The sequence below is a fragment of the Homalodisca vitripennis genome, chromosome 3, assembly GCF_021130785.1.
Source record: "Homalodisca vitripennis isolate AUS2020 chromosome 3, UT_GWSS_2.1, whole genome shotgun sequence".
Classification (NCBI taxonomy): domain Eukaryota; kingdom Metazoa; phylum Arthropoda; class Insecta; order Hemiptera; family Cicadellidae; genus Homalodisca; species Homalodisca vitripennis.
Genome location: NC_060209.1, coordinates 16,615,323 through 16,638,996, shown reverse-complemented (window position 1 = coordinate 16,638,996; position 23,674 = coordinate 16,615,323). Strand labels below are relative to the sequence as shown.

At 36.0% G+C, this 23,674-nt stretch overlaps 2 protein-coding genes across 3 annotated transcripts in view; both read right to left on the bottom strand.

Moving 5' to 3' along the window:
* The window catches only part of LOC124356640 (DNA repair protein XRCC2-like), a 183,090-nt gene that overhangs the window by 100,155 nt on the left and 59,261 nt on the right, over positions 1–23,674 (bottom strand). The gene's annotated exons all lie outside the window — the stretch shown is intronic.
* Positions 822–23,094, bottom strand: LOC124356639 (serine/threonine-protein phosphatase 4 regulatory subunit 4-like). 2 transcript variants are annotated; one of them, XM_046807761.1, is made up of 10 exons: positions 22,910–23,094; positions 19,180–19,359; positions 18,234–18,336; positions 15,712–15,834; positions 9,292–9,491; positions 7,429–7,519; positions 7,167–7,203; positions 6,835–6,911; positions 4,894–5,029; positions 822–1,560 (listed from the first exon to the last, which is right to left on the bottom strand). In XM_046807761.1, the coding sequence occupies exons 1-10, from the start codon at positions 23,063–23,065 to the stop codon at positions 837–839; spliced, it is 1,827 nt and encodes a 608-aa protein (XP_046663717.1). In that variant the 5' UTR covers positions 23,066–23,094; the 3' UTR covers positions 822–836. The 2 variants fall into 2 exon arrangements, with proteins under 2 accessions (XP_046663717.1, XP_046663719.1); XM_046807763.1 differs by lacking the exon at positions 822–1,560 and adding an exon at positions 4,191–4,384 and having other exon boundaries at positions 22,910–23,088.

The window sequence follows — 23,674 nt, the reverse complement described above, 5'->3', positions numbered from 1 at the left end:
ATTTATATATAATTTAATTACTACACTTATAGTTTTAAAGCATAGAGTAAGCTTAAGAGAAACGACAAATTTTGTTTAAACTGTTTCTGCAATCACTGTTAAACATAGACTTTACTATCCAGATAATACAATTCAAATTTGACGTAAAAATTCACCTTTAACTGCAATATTTATTTAATATAAACCATGCTCATGCTTGATCAGAAGAGCAATGCAGATATCATAATTACTATCTTACGTTGGCTACAAATATAAAGAATGTTATAAAATCAACCTTAGTTGTTTTTTTTTGACAGAAGTATCAGGAATGTGGTACATACCTTCATAATGCGCCCAAGAAGCTCACGAAGGAACGACTATCAATTATCTCAGCAATGTTTAGAATGTGATAGAAAATGAATAAGTAAATATAGAGTACTGTTTTCAACGGGAAATTGCGTGCGAAGCCGCGGGAAACTTATTGAAATGCGCAGCGAAGCGCGCCGGGTCCGCTAGTATTAATATAAAATAAATTTTGTATACAGAATAGTAATAAAATAAAAGATAAATAAAGAACATAAAATATTCTCTAAATGCAAAAGTACAATAAACGTTATTAAATAGTAAGTGCGAATTTTCAAGTAATCTCTTGTGTCTAAAAATCTATGAGATTTGCCATGTGGTAAACTAGAGGAAGGTTTCTATCAATTCATATCCACCAACAAAAAGCAATATTCCTATTTTCCTACTTGCCATCCTACATTAGTTTGTCTCTTCTTGGCCTCTACGTTATTTGTTCAGAAAATACAATTACTTAGAACTGTTACCTCGTACCAGATAATACAGATGTAATGTACTCACCTTACTGGAAGTCTGCTGGCCAACCTTGTCACTTTCGGTGGCAGATTCTCCACTGACATTGACCTCTTGGAGTGGTTCACCTTCTCTGTCTCCAAGACACACGACTGCGGCGGCCGAACTATTCCTGACCTTGTCGAACCCAATTTGGGACTCATTACGGTATTGTTGTTGATGCAAGACATACTCTTCTTATTTCCGACATCCTTTTTCGCATCGACGTTCAAACTGTAGCGTTTATTCACATTTCCAGACCTAGTCTCGATTCTGGTGTAAGTGTTAGAGATGACCCCCACGTCCAGGCTGTACCTCTTGTTCTCCTTCTTGGACGTCCTCGTTGTCCGACCGGGATACTTCAGTCGGTCCGATGTTCTGGGGGAGTATGGATGGATAGAGTCCGACACGATTTCTTTATCCGGTAGTAAAAGCTCTTTCTCGATTTCTTCATTGGTCAAAGGCTTGAAATTTGCTTTCTTCACAGGTAAGTTGCTAGGACGGTAATTGAAGTTGATATTTTTGTTGATGAGTGTCGGTCTGGACGTTGTTAATACTGGTAGAGTCCTTGTACTAGTCTTGTGCTCTGAGTTGGATTCCTCCGAGTCTAACAGCAGCAGGGGACGATGGACTGGTCTGGGGGTTGGTATTCTCTTGACTACTTCAGTCGCAGTATTAAGGGGTATCCCTGCATCCACTAGAAACTCATCAGGGTCATCCATTGCCAATCTGGAAAAATATTGAATAATGAAACACATATAGTAGCAAGAAATGTTGAAATTTAAATTATGTTAATAATTAGAAACCACTGTAGAAAGACTAAATTTGTTAAAAGGATAGGTTACAGAAACAGTAATAGTTGATAAACTTAACATAGGAACTATCATTGTGAGGAAAGCTAAAAAACTAGTAATATAATTATATTATGTATATAATTGTATATAATTACATTTAAACACTATAATATTAAAATAGTCATAATAGGTTGACTATAGAGGAAGACAAACATCCTGTTTATATCTTCTGTTAATTTGAATTGTTCAATACATACTTTTGCATTACAGTTAATTATTTTAACTATAATGTTTTTATTAATATTTACCATTTCAGCCTTTATTGTTATATTTCATCACCACTTGGCTAGTCCTAAATAACTTTCACTATCTGACAAGTGTTATAATGTTAGAGGATTTCAAAATATGGCCAATTTCTAAGATTTCTTAACACTGAAAAAATGCTTACAATACTGTACAATACAGTGAAGTTGACGGTTGCAAATGTAATTAAATGGTCTCAAAAATGTATTAATGTTTAATCGCCATTTGTATTTATAACAGTTGAACTTATATTTGACTAAGTGATGGTCGAATGGTTATTATCTATTTGTTGGATGTGGTGAAGCGCAACACTCGACATGCTATAAAACATTTCAATGTTTATCTGTTTTCTGTCTCATCTGTATTTTTGGCTGTCAGTCTGTTATAGACTACACATATTAAGTCTTACACTTGATATGCAGAAAATAAAAATTCAAAGTTAGCCTGTTATTCAGTCTTATTGTACAAAATCCTTATTTTATAGCATATGTTTGCTAAATTTTACACTATACTTTGTCTTGTTAGTAAAGCAATTTTAATGATGATTAATATAGTTAGCGTGTAAATTGATCCCATAATTTAGACCCGATTTCATTCAGATATGACAAAAGTACAAATAAAATAAGTGATTACAGAAACTTGCGTAGGTAATCTTTTATTGAACTGATCTTATAAATTTGAATGTATATTATATGGCTAATTATAAGTACCTGTAATTGAACTTAATTGATAGAAAACATGTTTAGAGCCGAGTCCTATGGAGAATAATTTCTTTGATAATGATCTGACTTTGGAAAGAGATCTCGATTAGACCAAACATATTTTTTATGAGTTCATCATGAAGCTAAAGGAAACATTTCAATCAAATCAGGGTTGCTACAGGAGTCCAATAATGAAATTCCCTGACTTTTCCCTGATTTCTAGACAAAATTTTTCATTTTTCCCTGACTTTTTTCGACGCAATCCCCAGGGTCTTTGGCAATTAATGGGTGGGCCAGCCGAGCCGCCTTGGCTGCCTGCTTCATGCGCCGCGTCGTCTGCAGGCTTGGACTCGGCGCGGCGGCAGTAAGATTATTTGTGTAAAGGGATTTTATATTTTTCCCTGACCAACGTCGAAATTCCCTGACTTTTCCCTGACTTCCCTGACCTGTAGCATCCCTGCAAATTTGCAAGACCGTAAAACTCTTAAATTAAAGCAGAGGTTATTTATTATTGTATATTTTAAAGGAGAGTCTGATACCTTTTTAGCTTTTTATTTACAAGAACAAGACGCTGAAGAAACCCATACTGCACTCAACTCAATAGGATGTTTTATGCAGCTTCTCAAATTACAGGATATTGAGGGTGGATGTGTGTGAGGGATTGAGGTGGCTACAGGCCGACATCAAGTTGAGTGGTCATTATTTCAGCTAGGCTGCTTTGGAAGAAAGTCAAGCTAAAATGTCAGACTCTAGCAGTCAAAGTGAACAAAGGATGCTTCTCTCTCACGTATAAACTTACTGACCTTTTAACACATTCAATGTGTAAAATAAGGCAACAAGCAGATCTAAAATGCGGAAAGATACAAATGGTGACAATCCCTTGTTGACTGGAACTGATAACGTAATTTTCGGTAGTGGAATTTCAGTGCATTGCCACTGGTTCCAGTCCGTATTCAATACTCTGCTGGTTTCTCAACCCCTATCCCAACTGACATCCATGAATCAGTTTGTTTATTTTTTTAATATTTATCGATAAAACAAAAATTTACTCCTCCCCCTCTCCAACAACAATATCCACTCTCATACAAGTCGTCATCATCAGAACGATTTGAACTTGACTCGGATTCTTCTCCATCAGAAAACACATGTTCAGTGAGTTTCCTCACTTGGCGTACAGTACATATGCACAGCCATGATAAACTTAATACCCACAAAATAGAACGAACCAAGTTGGTGATCATAAAATACATGAAAAGAAACGGTGAAACCAGCAATAGATACAGTAAGCAGCATAAAACTGGTCTCACGCTCTGAGGCAATACGGCAGAGTGGAGGGGCACCCATTGAGAAACTTGCCCGAGTGGCACTTGTGCTCTTTCTAGACACGCAAAATTAATCGATATCGGGAATATTTTTCAACTTGAAAATTACGAACTTAGCGTGACAGGCAAGGCCTGTCATCGGTAATTACGCTGATGCTAATTGATGACGGATGATATACTCCATCATTGATAGCTAACGGATTAAACGATTTATACTACTGAAAGAAATGAAGATAATATACAGTAATATACATTTTTATTTATTTAGAAAGTGTGTAACATAAAAGTACATTTGATAAATTATTAGTTTGTGTTTTAATCATACAAAATAGATTATCACTAAAGAAAGAACACTGCCACTTCTGTTTACATCAGGAAAAGGGAGTGGTAGGATGTGGATTCATAAGAGGTAAATCTGCAACCAACTCATCTCCTAAAAAATAATATAAATTAAAATTATAATTTGTATTAAAGATAAATTTATTCATTTGCAAACTAAGTTAAAGTTAATCTTTCTGGTACAGCGATAATAAAAAAAGATTAATGATTGACCGCTATCTGAAATTTAAGTTTATGTAAACATACTACTAATACTGTTGCTGTGATGAAGTATTAGCTTATGTTATGAAGATTTTCCAAATTTTGAATTGCTACGTTGTAGGTTTAAAAGAACAAAGAAGATTTATGGAACCATCTCTCATTTTGTAATATTAAAAATCATAAATTACAAGCATAACTAGCTGTTTCATAAAGATCAAAGGTATAACATAGTTGTCTAAACTATTTTGCTAAACCAAATGAAATTATCAAAAAATAGTAAAGTAGAAGCAAAATTTCTTTCAATCTTTCAATAGTTAACTTTACAAATGTTCAACAATAATGGTGTCCAGGATTACTTTATAAATTTTAAATCTATTACGTGACCTTGACATTTTTAAATACCTTTGTAATGATGGCTTTCTTTTTTCACCTGGTGCTTTGACCCCGGACTTCTGTTGTGTGGTGCGGGGGGACACCGGATACCTGGGAGAACCTGTTGTCGCTGCCGGCGTGCTCTGGACTCGAATAGCCTGGTTACCTGCACATCACAACACAGGTAACGTACAAGCTTTTTTCACAAGGCTTCTGGCAGGTGATGCAGGAAAAACAAGTATGAATTTTAACCCTTCTCATGCTGTAGATGGATATTTTAGAATGGTAGACTTTGACCGACACGCCAAATACAATCATATCCGAAATGCACGGTGCAGGTGCGTGCTCCGTGCTTATCGCGGTTGCCAAGGAAGTATATATAAACGACCTTTACTCTGCAGCAGGGGGAGGGTAGCACCCTTTGTCTAACTCCGACCACCACGATTGTCAGTTCTGCGTCTCCTACAGAGCCACAACCAAACATATTCGTGACATGTATTACTGCTTCTCGGTTGTCACGAGTGTGCGTCTACTACGTATTTTGTTATTATTCTTCATCGTGTGGTAGTGTTGTGATTAGTTTGAAATATTTATCTTGTTTTATAGTGCGACAAGGTGTTTTCAATTTAATTTAAATTTATTTGAAATAAACAGTTTTATAAATAGTTCATTTTATATTTTTATCAATAAAGACGTTAATTTTAAATAAAATGCAGTTTTATACTTTTTTTACCTCTTATAATTTAGTTATAATAAAAATTAGCTTTGAACTTAAAAGAAAAAAATCTTTTCAAAGTCTTGGCATTATAAGAAAGTTAATTGATTTATTAGTGGCATGGAAAGGATTAGTAAAAAATTTAACCACTAAACTAAACACAACACGTTGTGTTAGGACAAGGTAGGAGTATGCCACACCGTGTGTCTTTCTGGAGAAGTTCATCATCCTTGGTCGAAATGTCAAAGATGGGGCAATGCTCCCTTAATAAGGCAGGGTAGTCAAAAAGCAAGTTTCCAACATTTTCTCCTGCTCATTAAATTATCTACAGACCAATTCATTCCCAAAAACATCAACTCTGTGAATATGTACTATAATCGACCCATAACCTAAGAAGACAGCGATCTACTAAAGGAGAGAAAACTAGATGCTACTCTGTGGGAAGGTGACTGCAGAAGCAACCTACTCATCCTTAGATCTAGCCGCATTCTCCACCTTCTTGCATGTTCAATCCAAACTCATCTCAAAACAACCTTAGAGGATTCACACCTAGGATTACACAGAATGATTGTGGTCCTTTCATGTTAGATGCTGAAAACATTTGCCAAGGCATGAACTCCTTATGCCTGAGAACCCCAATTCATCCTTATGACCAAGAATACCAAGTCACCTATGCCCAAGTATCTCAAGACACAGTGACATTTTTTGATTCTGCAAAGAAAAAACTAACTGATAACAATCCTAGACATATTTGGAGTTCAATATATGTCATCTCCTTTTCTTGGTGAAGGAGCAAGGAAAATATTCAAGGTGTTCTAAAATAGAGTATCAGAAAAAAGGATGTAATTTGACAAGAAATATTTCACAAGTTACAATTTTAAGGAATGTTATGGAAAAACATTTTTGTCTGAGAAATGTTTCAAAGACATTCACAGGTATCCTGAGGTTTGGGGATTTTTTATACAATTCAAGAAAATGTAATAAATTGACCAAAAAAGCAAACACTTTTTTTGTAATTTGAAACTATTTTTTTATAATGTAATATAAAATACACATCACTTTTATGTGTCTATAACACAAACTTGTTGAGTAAAGTAGCCCGACACATTGCATTGATAATGTCCTAGTTCAAATACATAGTTTCATCAAAGTAGGAAACTAAAGAAACTGATGTCGGTCCAATTGACCTGACGCCACATTTAAAGCTAAGTTTAAAATGAAACTAGTTTCAATTGTAGTGTACAAGCAGTTCTTACCAGTATAAGGTTTTGGTCTGGAAGAAGCTGCCTGCTGTTGGCTGGCCACGCTGTACTGGGATGATATACTTCTTGCCCTGTAACAATGTAAGTAACTTGTTTTATCACCAATACATAGAAAGCTTACAAAAATAAACATGTTATTTTGATGTTTTACTGGTTTCAACAAAAAAAACTGTTCTTTATATATATATATATATATATATATATATATATATATATATATATATATATAATAAAATATAAAAGCTGATGAACAGACATTTACTAAATTAAACTGTAAATCTAGACACAAACGAAATTTCACAAATATGCATTTAAAAAATACTTACGACGATTCACTAGTAAAACTTCTCATATCTGTCAAAGCTGCAACAGAAAAATGACTTTAGACTGCATACTAAAAATATCGAAAAAATACTTAACTGGAACAAAATAAATTTGAAATAAAAAAAATTTAATAACTATTGAAACTCGTGTTTCAAAATACAGTAGTATCTCTTTCAGATAACGTTATATATTAACTACTAATTCATAATAAAATAATGTATTTATCTGACCCTTGTACATTGAATATAAGGTATAAATACTCACGTGATATAGTATTGGAAAAGCCCATTGTATTGCTTTTCCGTTGCATTGAACTGCTTTCACCATCTGGCTCTAGCCGTTTACTGCCCAAAACCTAAACAAAAATAAAGAACAACTGATTAATGTCTCTAGAAATAAGCATGAGCAACAATTCAAATACAATTTTAAATCTCTATATACTGGTAGTTACAAGATTTCATCATTATAATGATTTTTGTAACTAAAATTATTGCTATCATCAATTTGAATTAAAATAAATACTTAATACACATAAAATACCTAATATGTTACAACTGAATAATTGTGGCATCTAAGGCTAAGCAACAGAGGTTGTAAAATAATGACACAAACAACAGGTTACGAAACCCATAAGTTAGGTTTTAATACAGCCGCTCTATATCAGAACACTGGAAGTACTGGGTTAAATAAATGTTACCAATATTGTGATACAACTCTGAGTTTTTTTTTTACTTTTTTCATATGAGTCGGTGAATGAATTACTTTATTTCCATAAAGATTTTACAATGTACACAGGAACAGAAAACATATGCGAAATAGTTATTAGTAATCTAAAGGAACAAATAAAAGTAATTAAACTGGTTTCTTATAATAAATTCTTATCTAATCTGCCTGAGGAAAGGATACTCTAAGGAAATGGGTCTAAATAGACAATGTGATCTGTGCGTAGTAAATCCGAGTTGCTCAAGTAAAAACAATAATTGCAATAATTATTCCAAAAAGGATGAGTTTGAACTATTATTGTTTAGTTTAATTGATTAAAGCCACAACCCAAACTATATGCAACTAATGCCAATGTGTGTCTTGAGTCAATGTGACAGTGTGTCGGGGGGGGTGGGGGGTGGAAGGGTGGCGGAGAGGTAGAGGTCAAAGCCATCCATGGTTGGTCGCTATCAGTGACTCGGCCTCTGATACAGTTAAATTAAAAATTATGTTATTTATGTTTTTTCGAACATCAAAATTGAAGATGCTGAAAAATATTAGTATTGATTATATTTGAAGAAATATTTCTATATCAAATTTAGGAGATTTAGTAGCAATTTGTTGTTGAGATCGATTTACTCACTCTGAGAGATCGAATTCCAGTACTATTGGAATAGCGGGTATTATGTCAATGTGAAACTGTAGAAAAGAGGTTACTGGAATTTTTGTAAATAAAAAGTAGGAGATTCTTAATGTTAAGTTGTCTTATGATAAATATTTGAGTTTCTCTGTATAAAGTGTCAGTTGGGAATCGCTGGGGCTTTCACTACACTTAAAATAAATACAAGCGTACACAACGCGTGCGGCGAAAGTCAGTTAACCGCTGCAAGCCGGTTTCTCTGTATCCCAGTTTATCTAATCTACGGTGTAGTCTGGATTTATTTTTGTTTTAAGATTAATTGATCACCGTATCTCTGGTGACCCTAAAGTTTGAGAATGAAGTGTGCGTTAAAAAAAAATGTATTTGTACATTAGTGTCTACAGTCAAGATTCGCAAGCTTACTATATATGAACGAGGTTCACTTTTGAAAAAGTGGTGGCATTTCATAAATGTGATTACGGCACTCAATCTCCTAGTCAGCAAGCAATCTACAAATTAAACAGGAGGTTCCAAAAGATAGGTACATTAAGTGATTTACCACATGTATAAACAATGTAGGTGGCAACTTTGGGAATTTCTGTAACAGGTAAATTACAATAATTCTATTATAGTTAAGTAACGTATTAATTTTATTACGTTATGTCTACATGAAATAGAAGCTAGAGCTAAGCTGCACCGATTCTCTGACTATTACCACACCTTGTGGACTAAAATGCATTGTTATAAGAACCAAAAGAGCAAGCACAGTACACAACTGTTCTTACCTTCACCTTGTCACCCTCATCCATGAGATTCAGTGCGATCTTGAGCTGCATCTGCACGTCACGGTCGGTCTCTCCACTCATTGAGGTAGTGGCAGCATCTATGCTAGCCAGCAGCTTGCGATCTACTGGATCCATAGCTATTGTTTTCAATTTTGGCAACAGCTTGCAGAGCATCAACCGAATGTTGGGCACCTTATCTTCTACACAGACAGAAACACAGATATCAGTGCTATCTAAATCTGCACCTGCATGTTCTGATCAGTCTCTCCACTCATTGAGGCACTAGCAGCATCTATGCTAGCCTGGAGCTTGCACAGCATTAACTGAATGTTGGGCACCTTATCATCTACACAGACACAAACACAGATAACAATGATATCTTGAGCTGCATCTACATGTCCTGATCAGTCTCTCCACTCATTAGGCACTAGCAGCATCTATGCTAGCCTGGAGCTTGCACAGCATTAACTGAATGTTGGGCACCTTATCATCTACCTAGACACAAATACAGATAACAATGATATCTTGAGCTGCATCTACATGTCCTGATAAGTCTCTCCACTCATTAGGCACTAGCAGCATCTATGCTAGCCTGGAGCTTGCACAGTATTAACTGAATGTTGGGCACCTTATCATCTACACAGACACAAACACAGATAACAATGATATCTTGAGCTGCATCTACATGTCCTGATAAGTCTCTCCACTCATTAGGCACTAGCAGCATCTATGCTAGCCTGGAGCTTGCACAGTATTAACTGAATGTTGGGCACCTTATCATCTACACAGACACAAATACAGATAACAATGATATCTTGAGCTGCATCTACATGTCCTGATCAGTCTCTCCACTCATTGAGGCACTAGCAGCATCTATGCTAGCCTGGAGCTTGCACAGCATTAACTGAATGTTGGGCACTGAGCCGGGGCTCAGTTTGGACAATTTTTTTTCTTTTACATTTCCCACCTCGGCCACTCTTGTCAGTCGGTGGGGGAGTCACTCCGTCAAGTATTGATTTTCTGCCTGGTTGGACTGTTTGGTCGAGGTCAGCTGGTTGACCTTGACTAGTTTACCCACCAGCTGTTCACCGGCACCGGCACCGGCTACTGTTCGGAGCGGTCAGACACGTTCGGAGAGGCTTACTGCGTTGCTGTCTGTTCACTGCTCGTCCCGTTCCACATGGCTGGCTAATTCTACTACTTTCGGCAGGTAATTGTCTTTTTCACTCTCTTTACTTAATTAGTTGGCGGTTTTTCTCTCCCACCCAGACATATATTATCGTAGATTAGTTATAAGTAGTTTATATATATTATTTTGTAACTTGTGTTCCTTGTGTACGTGTTCGTGTCGCAAAGTGTTCTATCCTGTCTTTCGTACGTTCTAAATTTGTTAATTTATTTACTATGCTAGTTAAGTTTTTTATTTTTGCTCTAGTGCTTTCTAACTGATCCGTTCGGCGAACGGAAATTATTTATTCCGTGTACACACTTTGTCTTTTTTAGTGTAAGCGAGACGGTACAGACTTTGCAAATTTTTGTTACCTCGTGTTTTGTGTTGCGTGCAAAATTGGGTGGCAACATTCATGATTTCAATTTTATTATTTAATTATTGCCTTTATAGTAGCGTGAACTGATTAGAATTTAATTATTGTTATTTGGGAAATAATGTATTGTTATTATTTGTAAATTATATAATTATTATTAGGCCTACCTTACAATTAATATTTAATAGCAAAATGTAAATTATTATAATATTATAATAGAATGATTAAAATCCAGCGAATTATAGTTACAAGTAATTGTTATCACGCTTAATCATTTAGTATGGCTGTTCTAGCCTATAAGTAAATGTTTATATATTTGAAAATTTGTTTTGTTTGTAATATTTAATATTGTCACCAAGTAGTGTATCTTATAATACTTGGTGTCTTGAGGTATTTTTGGGAAATAGTCTTCTGATACTTAAAAGGTACTGTTAGTTACAGATTGTTATTTTTTTTTTAATTGTTAAATTTAAATATTTTATTATACTTTGTGGCAAACATAATTAAGTTTTTATTATTTCTCGGGTTGTAGTAAAGTTGTTCTGAATATCTACTGGTTATGTTGGGATTCTATAGGGTCCCCGTGAGTGCCGTCAGCGGGACTGATGCGGCGAGTCTGCCCACAGCACTGAAGCCAACTGAATGCCCGCGCCCTGCCAGCGCTATTGGACCGGCATCCAACCGGAGTGTAGTGCTCCCATTCATTTCTTCTGGAACAAGGTTGGATCAAAAATGTTTTTTTACTTCTTATACTGAACTTGCGAGGACTGGGGTGCAGGGAGCGCTGCCAGATGTTAGATCTGGAGGAGGGCCAGTATATTAGCCAGTATTTATTTAGTTCAGTTACAGGAACTGAAGGGGAGGATTTCATCTTTAATTCGGATTCGTGGAGGCAACTAAGCCCCCGCCTCCTTCGAAAATTGGCTTTAAATATTTTTTTTTTTTAATTTTCGGCTACAAACTTGAAACCAAATTACTTTTTAAAATGAGTGGGCCTAGAAATTCTACAACCTTTTCCCTCCCCTCAGTTCATAAAAAAAATTACCTGTTAAAATTTTTATATTTACTACTGCCGTACCTGAAATTGTTATTTATATATCAAATTTCTATATTATATTATATTATTTATTTATTATGTTATTTATTTCTATTTATTATGTTATTGTCTACATTGGAATTTTATCTGTTGTTATTTAGTTCTTAAGTTACACGGTGCACCGTGGTGCTGCAGTTAATTGTATTTTGCATGGAAATGTTTGCCACCTACTAATTATATCATGTACTCGAAATCTTGTCTCGCTTTTTGTCTCTTCCCACTAGTGGCATGTGATTGTTTTTTTTATGATTTGCTCCGAGTTTGGGAGGGGCGCGCTTCCGAGACCTCCTGTCTATTTTCGCTAACTCGGGACAAAATGGTAGCAGAGCGTGGTTACGTGTTTTTACCCTCTGCGGGCCCGTGGTTTTGTTTTGCCACTGGTGGCGAGAGGAATGTGTTGGAGTGGGTAGATTGTGACTTCCTGCGCCTGTGCCGTCTCGCTGAGCTATTTATCGCCGATCGACAGGAAGTGTGTAAACTTGTTTATTATTTTCGGATTATTGTTTACTTGTGCGTTTTTGTTATATCTTGTCATCGTGTTTTTTTTTTTTTTTGGTTTTGTTCTGGTATGGCGTAGTGTTTTGCTGTGGTATTTTTGGTTTTGCTGCCGTGTTTCGTGGACGGCAGGAATTCTGGGGACCCTGCTGAGAGTGTTGTCTCACTAAGTTATTCTCTTGTCGCCTTACTAATTTTGATTTGTTAGTTGTTGACTTCGAGTCAGTGTGTTGCTTGTTAGTCTGTGTCTTCTATTTATTTATCATGCCTGTCTCTCTGGTGCCTGAATACTTGTTGAAGGAGGATCTCCATTTTGAGTTGTTGGCTCGTGGGCTTACTCCGGGTTCCGACTGCGAGTCCATGCGGAAGCAACTGCGGGATAACATGGACCTGGACACTACCTGGCCTAGGGATTTGGCGTTCCAGAAGCAGAGGCCTATTTTGGAGGCTAAGTTGGAGACTTTTGAAAATAGTCAGGAGGACTGGTTGGAGTCGCCGCCTACTGGCCGAGAGAGGGCTAGGTATTTGTCCCGGCTTACCCATCTACATATGAGGCTGTCGCTACTTAGATCCAAGCTTACCAGTTCTGGTGATAGGGAGTGGTTGGAGGAACGCATCACCTTGGTGGACAGCCTGCTGACTGTACTCGAGAGGGACGAGGGAGCAAAGGCTCCTGAAAAAACCTTGTCTGCGGTTGACTCTGCTGCGGCTGTTAAGGGTGAATGCCGGATCCCTGGGTCAGTTGTTGCAGACTTTGATGTGGGCGTGGTGTCGGGGGTGTCTGGTGTGGACGGGACCCTGCCTGCTGGATCTGGAGGACTGGGAGCTGTGATGACGGGATCCTTTGTTCAGTATCACAAGCTCCCAAACCCACTTACCCCGTTGCTGCAGCGACTACCAACGGTGGATGGTCTGGATACTGAAGCTTTGCTGCGGTTTCTATCTGAGATCCTGCGACTGCATGACTTGCCTGGTCTTCAGGGAGCGAGCTTCCTGCATGTCATCTCTCCGTTTTGTAGGCCACCTTTGGGTGACTGTCTGGTTCGAGTTCTCCAGAGGGGTGGTACCCTGGATGATTTTCATAGGGAGGCATTGGATTTCTTTGTTCCTGGTCCGTTGAGGGAACGTCTCCGTGTGGAGAAATTCTTTAGGCCTCAGGGCAACGGAGAGAGTTTGGCAAAATTTCTGGCCGAGGTGAGGGACACTGATAGGGTTTTAAGGCTCGATATCCCCGAAAGTACTGTGGTCACCACCATTCTTGAGGGTCTCAATCCTGAAGAGAGGTCCCGTCTGGTTTTTGCTGGTCGCCCTTCCACCTTTTCTGAACTGGACCGTCTGTGCATTGCTTCGCGCAGCGTGCAGTTTGCTGACCGGCAGAGGGCGGAGAGGAACAATCATCGTTCCATCCAGCCCTCCAGGGCTGTCACGTCCGTACAGAATCCCGTAGATGGGCCACACCACTCAGGTGGGCTTCGTCTACCCATCTGCTATGCCTGTGGTGAACGAGGTCATACTCGTCGGGAGTGTCCTAGGAGATATCGCACTGGTCCAAAAAACTAGATCAAAGGGGGGTTTTATCTGAAGTTCCCCCGAGGTCTAAGAAAAAATTTAAAAAAAAAATAGTACCTGTGCGAAAAATTTGATTAATAGTTTGGACACTACAAGCCTAGCAGAAAAGGGAAACCTACGGCTTAGGACAGCATCTTCGGTGTGCCCTTATATCAATATCTTAGTGGGAGACTCAGTGCATAAGGCCCTAGTTGATTCCGGGTCAGCCTGTAGCCTCATCTCTTCCCGTTTTTTTGAAGCCATTTCAAGGTTAGGTTTGGTGAAGCACACCGAGGAGTCTTCTTTAACTTGCTGGACTGCTTCTAATTCCCCTCTTCCAATTTCGAGGAAGGCTTCAATCAAGTTTAAGGTTGAATGTTTTTCATGGGTGTGGAGCTTCCTTGTGGCCCAGGACCTGAGTATGGATTGTATTTTGGGGGCGGATTTTATTCAAAAGACTGGTTTGGTGCTGGATCTTCAGGCGGGCCAGTCTTATTTCAAATTCAATCGGCGAGTGTCAGTCCCCTTTTCCGATAATTTCAAATCGACACCGCAGGTTGGTGAGGTGGAGTGTGAGGAAGGTTCTGCCCCTGGGGACCCGTTCGGTCACTTGGATGAGGAGCAAGCTGGGGTTCTCCGTGAGCTTTGCTCAAGATTTCCGGATGTCCTCACACCCAAGCTCGGTTCTACCCATCTTATTGAATATGAAATTCGTCTGACTGACACTCAGCCAGTACGCTCCCACCCATACAAGTTGGCTCCTCCAAAGATGGAGGTTATGCGTGGTATCATCAAGGATCTCTTGGATCAAGGAGTTATTGAGCCCTCAAACTCATCGTATGCCAGTCCAGCGTTCTTGGTTCCAAAGCCTAATGGAAAACATCGTATGGTGGTTGACCTAAGAAAACTTAATGCCAAAATTGAAATAGACTCAGTGCCTCTCCCCGATCTCCCCCAACTGAATGTTGGGCACCTTATCTTCTAACACAGACACAGATACAGATAAAAGTGACATCTTGAGCTGCATCTACATGTCCTGATCAGTCTCTCCACTCATTAGGCACTAGCAGCATCTATGCTAGCCTGGAGCTTGCACAGCATTAATTGAATGTTGGGCACCTTATCATCTACACAGACACAAATACAGATAACAGCGATATCTAAATGCTGCACCTAAACATTCTGATCTCTCTCCCCACTCATAAAGGCACTAGCAGCATCTATGCTAGCCTGGAGCTTGCACAGCATCAACCGAATGTTGGGCACCTTATCATCTACACAGACACAAATACAGATAACAGCGATATCTAAATGCTGCACCTAAACATTCTGATCGGTTTCACTGTACAAGGTAGCTGGTGCAGTATATACACTAGAAAGGAGCTTGCAATCCATATGATCAGAAGTGGTGTCTATAATATCAGCAATATATGTCTCAATATAATTTTTTTTTTAATGAGTCAGAATGGTCTTGTTGAGGACTCAATATCATAAAGAAAGAAGCATCTTCAAGATTGAGAATTTAGGTCACAATAATGTAAAGAAAATTTAAGGTACTGGCTTATCTTTATATTTTTAAAACTAATTATTATATTTTAATAGCAATATTTTTGCCCCTAGCCGTTACACAATAAAGAATTTATAGATCTACACTTGAATTTTACTTTGGAATTTAAATATCCCAAGCTAAATATAATGAGTTTACAAATATGTAGTTCTTGACTCAATGCAACTAACCTGCCATGGAGGTAATGTTGTGGAAGAACAACTCCTTGAGCATCTCCGGTGAGACTGTGACGAGCGAGGACATCCCTCGCAGAAACAGCTGCCGGCAATGGAAGCTGGAGTTGTTACACAGCTCTGTGGAATATTTTATTCTAGTTACAAAATAATAATGCTTTGGAAACACTAAAAACAGTCGGAGACTACAATTACAAAGTTTTCAAAAAGATTTATTACCACGTGATTTATGTTAAACTGTATTTTTATTAACTAATAATATTTATAAATATACAAATAGTATGAGCCTTCAATTACTTTAAATTATATTGTTAGTAACTACTAATTATCAAAATGATGTATTGTATTGTAAGTTTGTGTTGTTGTACAATCAATGTGTTTTTGAATTTTATTTCTTGTAAGTAACCATTATAGAATATTGTGCACAAAACAAGAAACATGTTTGTATTGTGTTTTTATATAGTTGTCTAATTTTTCACAACACTGACAATTCAATATAGACTTTTGTCAGCTGATTGCAGTTACGGCAGTATGAGTAAAATTGTTTACTGCTACATATTTGTTGGTATTTTTTACATTACATTGACTTTTCTTCAGAAAAGTGTTTTGCATTGTGATATGTAATGTCAATGCTATGACAACTTGTAAGATTTATGAAAGTTAAATTGTATTGCTTACTGGACAATGCTCTTTGTTATCTGATAGTAATAAGTAATTTTAAGAATACCAAATATTACTACAGATTTTACTGGGAATTTTACTGAATTATTTTTGTACAAAAAAATATCAAGAACATTAGACAAACATTAGCTAAGATACTGGACGCATTACTAAACCTAGCTTTGATTGAAAAGTCCTGCTGTAGACATTGTTTATTATAGAGAATATTAGGTATTTTAACTAACACACTGTTTCTACAGTGTGTTAACCCTTCGCACGCCACTAATAAACCCATTAATTCTCCTATAAGGCAAAGACTAGTTTAAAAAATTTGGTTTCTTTAAGTTCAAAGCTAACATTTTATTACAACTAAATTATAAAAGTAAAAGCAAAAAAAGTATAAAACAAGGCATTTTAATTTAAATTAGCGTATTTATTAATAAAAATAAAAAAGAACTATAAACAAAATCTTTTTTTTTTTCAAATAAATTCTAATTTCATTGTAAAGTGTAATTAAACTGAAAAGTTAAACATTTCAAACTAATCACAACACTACCACACGATGAAGAACAATAACGAGATACATAGTACACATGTGCACTCGTGACAACCGAGAAAGCAGTAACACACGCCACAAATATGTTTGGTCATGGCTCTGTAGGATACACAGAACTGACGAGCAGGCAGTTGGAGTTAGACAAAGGGCACTCCCGTCCCTCTGCCGCTGAGTGAAGGTTGTTTATAAATACTTCCTTGGCAATCGTGATAAGCACAGAGCGTGCACCGGGCATTTCGAAGGCCTTAAACTAAAAGATTCTTGAAGAGACATAATCTATAATTGGCATTTTGGTCAAAGTATGCCATTCTAATATATCCGTCTACGGCGTGGGAAGGGTTTTAAAATTCTTAAATCTAATACGAGACTTGAAATCTGAAAAAGGAAAAAATTCTTGGACTCTACTGACAACACCTAAGACGGACTAAGCAGACTTCTCTGGAGTGTAACAGGATCTATGCCACATCTGTGGCTGACTGTTGAAATAATGCTGATAAAGCATCTTGTAATAACCCACTTCAATCACTCTGACATAGCCATTAAATGGCATTACAGTGGGACTTTCTAATAAACTTCAGAAGATGCTCAAAACTTTTGTACTAGATTAATTTTCAATCTCAGGTATTATGGTCACGTAATGCCCTACGTTAAATAATTATCTCTTTTCAGATTTTAAAATCTTAAAGAGTATCACTTTCGCCCTATTGCCCACACTTTTAAATACAAATTGTCCAAGTTATTTATCAAACAATTTTAAATTTCCAAAATATGAGAACAGGTAAATCTGTATTATCCATTCTGATTGATCAAAGAACTACTTTTAGTAAACTATTTACAGATTCAGCCACTCAATAGTGGAATGCTCTCTCAGAAAACATCTCAGCAGTGAATGCTGACGGTGGACAGTCTTAGGTAATGGTGTACTTGGGGCATCGGAATGCTAGTTGAATGAAAGCGAGTGTGACTGGCAATAAGAGTGAAAATATATGTGTATGTAAATTAATTATTGATGACTATTTATTTTAAGCTATAATTTTTGTTTATTTGGTTATTTAAATTTAAAATTAAATTACATTTAATTATTTAATTTAAGCATACTTGTTAGGAGGGACTTAAAGTCCTAACTTCACTCCTCAAAAAAGTCACTTTGCCCAAGTGAAAACCTTGTTCATTTTATAGACGACCTTTGAATATATTGGAAAAAAACATTGTTCAGAAAATTAATAGAAAGACATTATGAACAGGTTTGTTTTCTTTTTAACAATCATTACTATCTTAGTTGATGTAAATCTAAGAACATTACCTAATACTTTGTTGCGAATTTTCAACTTCTGTTTCGCTTGGGATGGATCAGCAATGATGACCAGAAGCGTGTTCAAGGCTGCAACCCGACAAGGTAGAATTCTCTGGAACAGTAAATTCTAATAAGATTATTATTGAAATATTTATTATACAGTATTACCTTTGTTTTAAACACGTTCACGACAACAGCTTCTTTCCGGACTTTTTTATTTACCATAAAACTTTTCAATAATAATGGCAAAAAACCGCATCATTTTTGTACATTAAACATCTAAAGTATAATGAAATGTAGGCTTTGCAATTTTGCACAAAAAAATCATTTCAATATGCTTTTTTAATGTTTCTCCATGTACCCCCAGAGGTACCTAAAAAATTCATTTACCTTAAAAATTAGGCAATCGTGTGCTTAACGGGGTACATAATAAGGGTAATAATTAAGTTCGTAGATATAATTCCAAAGAACATTGGAACCACTAGGTCCGCCCTGCAGATATCATTTTAGTTTATTAGTACTCTATTTTGGTGGCACTTCATTCTTACTCAGTATGATTTGAAGATATGGTAAAACTTGTTAAATTTATGTTTCATGACAAAAATAACGTAAATAAGTTTTAAACTATTTAGTAACACTCATTTAAAAGAAATTCAGCTTTGCAAATACAGATATGGTGTTTGTTAAATTAAATGTGGTATGCCAACTTTGGTAGTTTTGACAAGGTTGGTGAATTTCCCTAGGAGGACCTGATAGGTTGTTTTCGGCGGATGTGGAACTGCTGAAATCATAGACTGGTAGACCTCATGGTGTGCTTCCGGGGTGCGCAAAAGGCAAGGCTTAAGTGTATGGCAGTAGGCCGCCCCATATAAGAAGAAGAAATTAAATTTTGTTTGTGTTCCTCCTTGACGAATCAACATTTCTAGAATATTAGAAGTTGTGAAATAGACTTTACCCCGCTCACGGCCCTGGTCAGCAGAAGAGGCACAAAGTAGAGGTAGACAAACTCCGGGTGAAAGACCTTGGGCACAACACGGAACCCTGCCAGCAGCTCTTCCTGGAGCCTCCAGTGTGGGGCATCGTTCAGGTTCTTCTCACAGACAAATAGTGCCTGGCCCACGTCCTTGCCTGACTCCTGCAGCAAACATTGGGTAACATTAGTGCTAGCTTGTAATACACCAACTACAGAAATAACAATTTGACTTCCAATATTTTAATTCTTCAGCCATCCGTAATCAATTCAGATACCAATCACTAATTGGTACCAAAAATTTTAATAAACCGTAGTTGCCCATCAACAAAAAAATGTTCAATTTTTGGATAATACATAAATAACTACACAAACTCATAACGAAGTATCTATGCAGCACATGTCTGCTTGTAATACTGTAGTATATTATGGACTTACATAAACAGAGAACTGTAAGCTCTTACGTTAATTTAAATATTCAGAACCATTAATTGTTGGAAAGGCTGTTATTATTGTATCATAAACTTATAAAATATACATCTATTCCAAAAAAGTTTTTTTTTTTCAAATTTGTACCTAATATCTAGAATCATACCACACTGTGTAACATAATTTATTTATATTATACAGTGTAAACAAGTTTTTATCTGTCTATTGAAAACTTGTCTAAGGTACTTTTTCATTTACCAATAGTAAATTGTGTCGTGTATAAATTATAAAAATGAATAAAGTTAGTTTTTTGGAGTACATTTTGATAATAAATTAAATTCATTTCAGAACTATTCTCTTACTGTATATTACTTTATTTATTATATTGTGTTCAAATTTCAATTTCCTATGAATTTTATACAAAAATGTTACTAATTTACTCGAAAACTGACAAATTATTGTAAGCCAAATTAAAATATTTAACAAAAAAAGAACTACAGAAACCACTTGCAGTACTAGGGTTTGTATGGTTCAATTTTGAATGTTAAATATAATAAGAAACCACCACTTCTAGAGATTTAAATATACTTATCACTTTCAGTATATCTTATCTCATTGGAGAAGCTGGTATCCAGGTGAAACATTGCACTGGGTGTAAAACAGCACACAAAAAGATTATTACATAACAGCACCCTGATTATTCATTATATTTTTCTTCAAATGCTCATATTATTAATAAATCACGGTGATTCTGCATTTATTTATATTGCTTAAACAATAGCCTTGTATTAGTATGAGTTTTAATTTTTTATTTGATAGTTTTTTAATATTTTTTTGTAATGGGAGTTTATACTTGTTAATAGTTTTATATAAGACTAGCAGTTATCCATGGCTTTACACGTGATTTCCTATTGAATAACAGGAACATCATAGGCATACCCTTTTCGAATGGCATAGTAACAATATTGAAAATAAGTGATGGTCACTGAAAGATATTCCAATCAAAATCTTGATCCATGTCAGAATAATTTGTTTAACCCTCGAGCTGGCAATGGTGTCACTCTGTACTGGCGGCTCTATTTTAACAGCCTCGCAGACGTTTCTTATAATGTATCACATTTCATAACTGTTAGTCCAAATATAAACTATTATATTATGTCAATGTATTCACAACTATATGGAGAACATTGTAATAATAATATCTTATTGTTTCCATGGAAACATATTTTTATTTTTTTTTACAAAATGTAAGAAAAAAAAAAAAAATTTTTTTGTAAATATTCCGTTGTGTAACTGCTTAGCAATAAGCTTTACATCAAAACCGTAAATGGATAACTTATTCGAAATTTTTTCCTGATTCCAAAAATATATAATTATTGTAACTTTTACCTCAAAACGTATGTGTTACAGGGCTTTGTATGAAAAAGCACCCATATTTACTAATTTTCAAAAATGCATACATTTCTAAATAAATATTATTGTTCGTGAGTAAACATAATCTCTTGACTGCATTTATACTTATATAAGTATGACAGTTAAAACAAAAATAAGATAAAATAATACATTTTAATCTTACCTTATTTACATATGTAAAATATATACAAAGTTTCATTTTTCACTCAGCGTCACTAGATCCCGCCCTGCGAGCTCTCTAAGATCATTTGATCCGTCTCTAAAGTTTTCATCCATACTGAACAACTAAAACTATAACCTAAGAAAGCTAAAAAAACAATAATAACAACACCAAATACTATTGGATTCGTAACCTCAAACACAAAACCCGGCACTTGTTTACAGTTTCACAACAATGTGGTTGACCCGTACTACGTTCACGTCAGCTGTCCAAAAAAACGATGTTTTACGGTAAACAAAGAAGACAATAATCGAAATAAGAACAGTAAATCGGTACTATAGTTATTGCTCTTCCAGAATATATAAAATAAAAATCATTTATATGACCTTAATTGCCTACAATTTCAATAACTGTACATGTCTACTTTGGTGACAAATATTCGTCGTTGCCAAATCGGACGGGCCTTTGGCGACGAAAATTCGTTTCATACCAGCTCTAGGGTTAAAGAGTAATGTTTTGTTGCTCGGAGTCAGAGAGTGAAATATTTTTAATGAGTACCAATGAAATATGAAATGTCTTCTTTGGTCAAAAAGCGTATATTTTTATTCATAAAAATATACTTTCAGTCAAGTTATTTTTGGTGCCTTAGTAGCATATGCATTGTTACTCTAATCAAGAATATATATATACGTAAATGAATAGATCTGAAAAATCTGTTCGGTCACAACATGACTACTTCCAACCATTGAATTCTACTTCTGATCTAAGGTATTTCTGACACGATAAAAGTGGTTTATTTTGTTGTCCTGATCAAGAAAGTATACACATACGTTGGTCTGAAAAGGCTACTTTGGTCAAATCAATCAAAAATCATAAATAATAAAAAATTTCTAAATATGTGTACTTTTATATGTTCTTTCAAATCAGTGGACCCTAGAAGTTAGTTTTTAAGGTAAGTCTCTTGACTTTTCTATCAACTAGCAACAACTCTTGACTTTCAACCTTATTAATTCAAACCTAACCTAAAAGTTTATCTTTATTGTAGGACATCAGGAAGTTGAAAAACAAACATATAGTTCTACTAGGGTTGCAACCTTATTTCAACCCCTATGGTTAATTGGTCTTTTAGAAAAATGCATTTGTTTTTTTATTTCAGTTATGAGGCATGTGTGTCAAATTTTATATTTCTAGGTTATTGGCACAATGTAAAAATGGAAATTTATTTCTTCTGGAGGGTGCACCATCATAAAAATCTGTACTCGGTCTGTCGAGAGTATGAGTTGAGTGTATTTCAAATTTCATCATTCTAGGCCATCTGGATGTTTAAAAACAAATACATAGTTCTTCAAAGGCTTGCAACCCTATTTCAATCTTTATGGATGTTTGTTCTTTATTAAAATGCTTCCTTGAGGCAACAAGTGCCTATTTTCAACTTTCTGAGATATCAGTAAGTTGGAGAATTAGTACTGAGTGGTTGAGTGAGTATGTGCTTTGTCTTTTATATATATATATATATATATATATATATAGATATTCTTAAATAATACTAAAGACTTAAGAGTTTTAAAAAGCAATCAAATGAAATTGCAATATTTTATACTGAAGATGTAAATACTTTTGATATTACTCTACCTGCACAAGCAATACAAAAAATTAAGAATTAAATAATAAGATGTGTTTCTTTAAAAAAAACCTTGAGATATGTTGACTTACAACTTTATCTGAAGTTAGCGTGTTGGTACTAGACATACTGAGTAAGATGTCAGGAACATTTGGCACGAGGCCTTCCAGAACAATGTCTATGTCATCCTTGAGCAGCCTGATGAACTCCACCTTGAGTGCTGCTTGCCACTTGGGCATCAGCTTCATCACCTGATCAAACACAAAGTCAACATTAGTTTGTTCTTGAGGATGTTAGGCACGAGGCCTTCCACAACAATGTCTATATCATCCTTGAGCAGCCTGATGAACTCCACCTTGAGTGCTGCTTGCCACTTGGGCATCAGCTTCATTACCTGATCAAACACAAAGTCAACATTAGTTTGTTCTTGAGGATGTTAGGCACGAGGCCTTCCACAACAATGTCTATATCATCCTTGAGCAGCCTGATGAACTCCACCTTGAGTGCTGCTTGCCACTTGGGCATCAGCTTCATTACCTGATCAAACACAAAGTCAACATGAGTTTGTTCTTGAGGATGTTAGATACGAGGCCTTCCAGAACAATGCATATGTCATCCTTGAGCAGCCTGATGAACTCCACCTTGAGTGCTGCTTGCCACTTGGGCATCAGCTTCATTACCTGATCAAACACAAAGTCAACATGAGTTTGTTCTTGAGGATGTTAGATACGAGGCCTTCCAGAACAATGCATATGTCATCCTTGAGCAGCCTGATGAACTCCACCTTGAGTGCTGCTTGCCACTTGGGCATCAGCTTCATTACCTGATCAAACACAAAGTCAACATGAGTTTGTTCT

Excerpts from the sequence above, each read along its gene's own strand:
- LOC124356639 (XM_046807761.1), bottom strand. The coding sequence starts at position 23,065 with ATGAAGCTGATGCCCAAGTGGCAAGCAGCACTCAAGGTGGAGTTCATC. Across the intron at positions 19,360-22,909 it reads CGCTAACTTCAGATAAAGTT|GAGTCAGGCAAGGACGTGGG; the intron begins GTAAGTCAACAT and ends TGTTTGCTGCAG. Across the intron at positions 7,520-9,291 it reads ATGAGGGTGACAAGGTGAAG|GTTTTGGGCAGTAAACGGCT; the intron begins GTAAGAACAGTT and ends ATTTTTGTTTAG.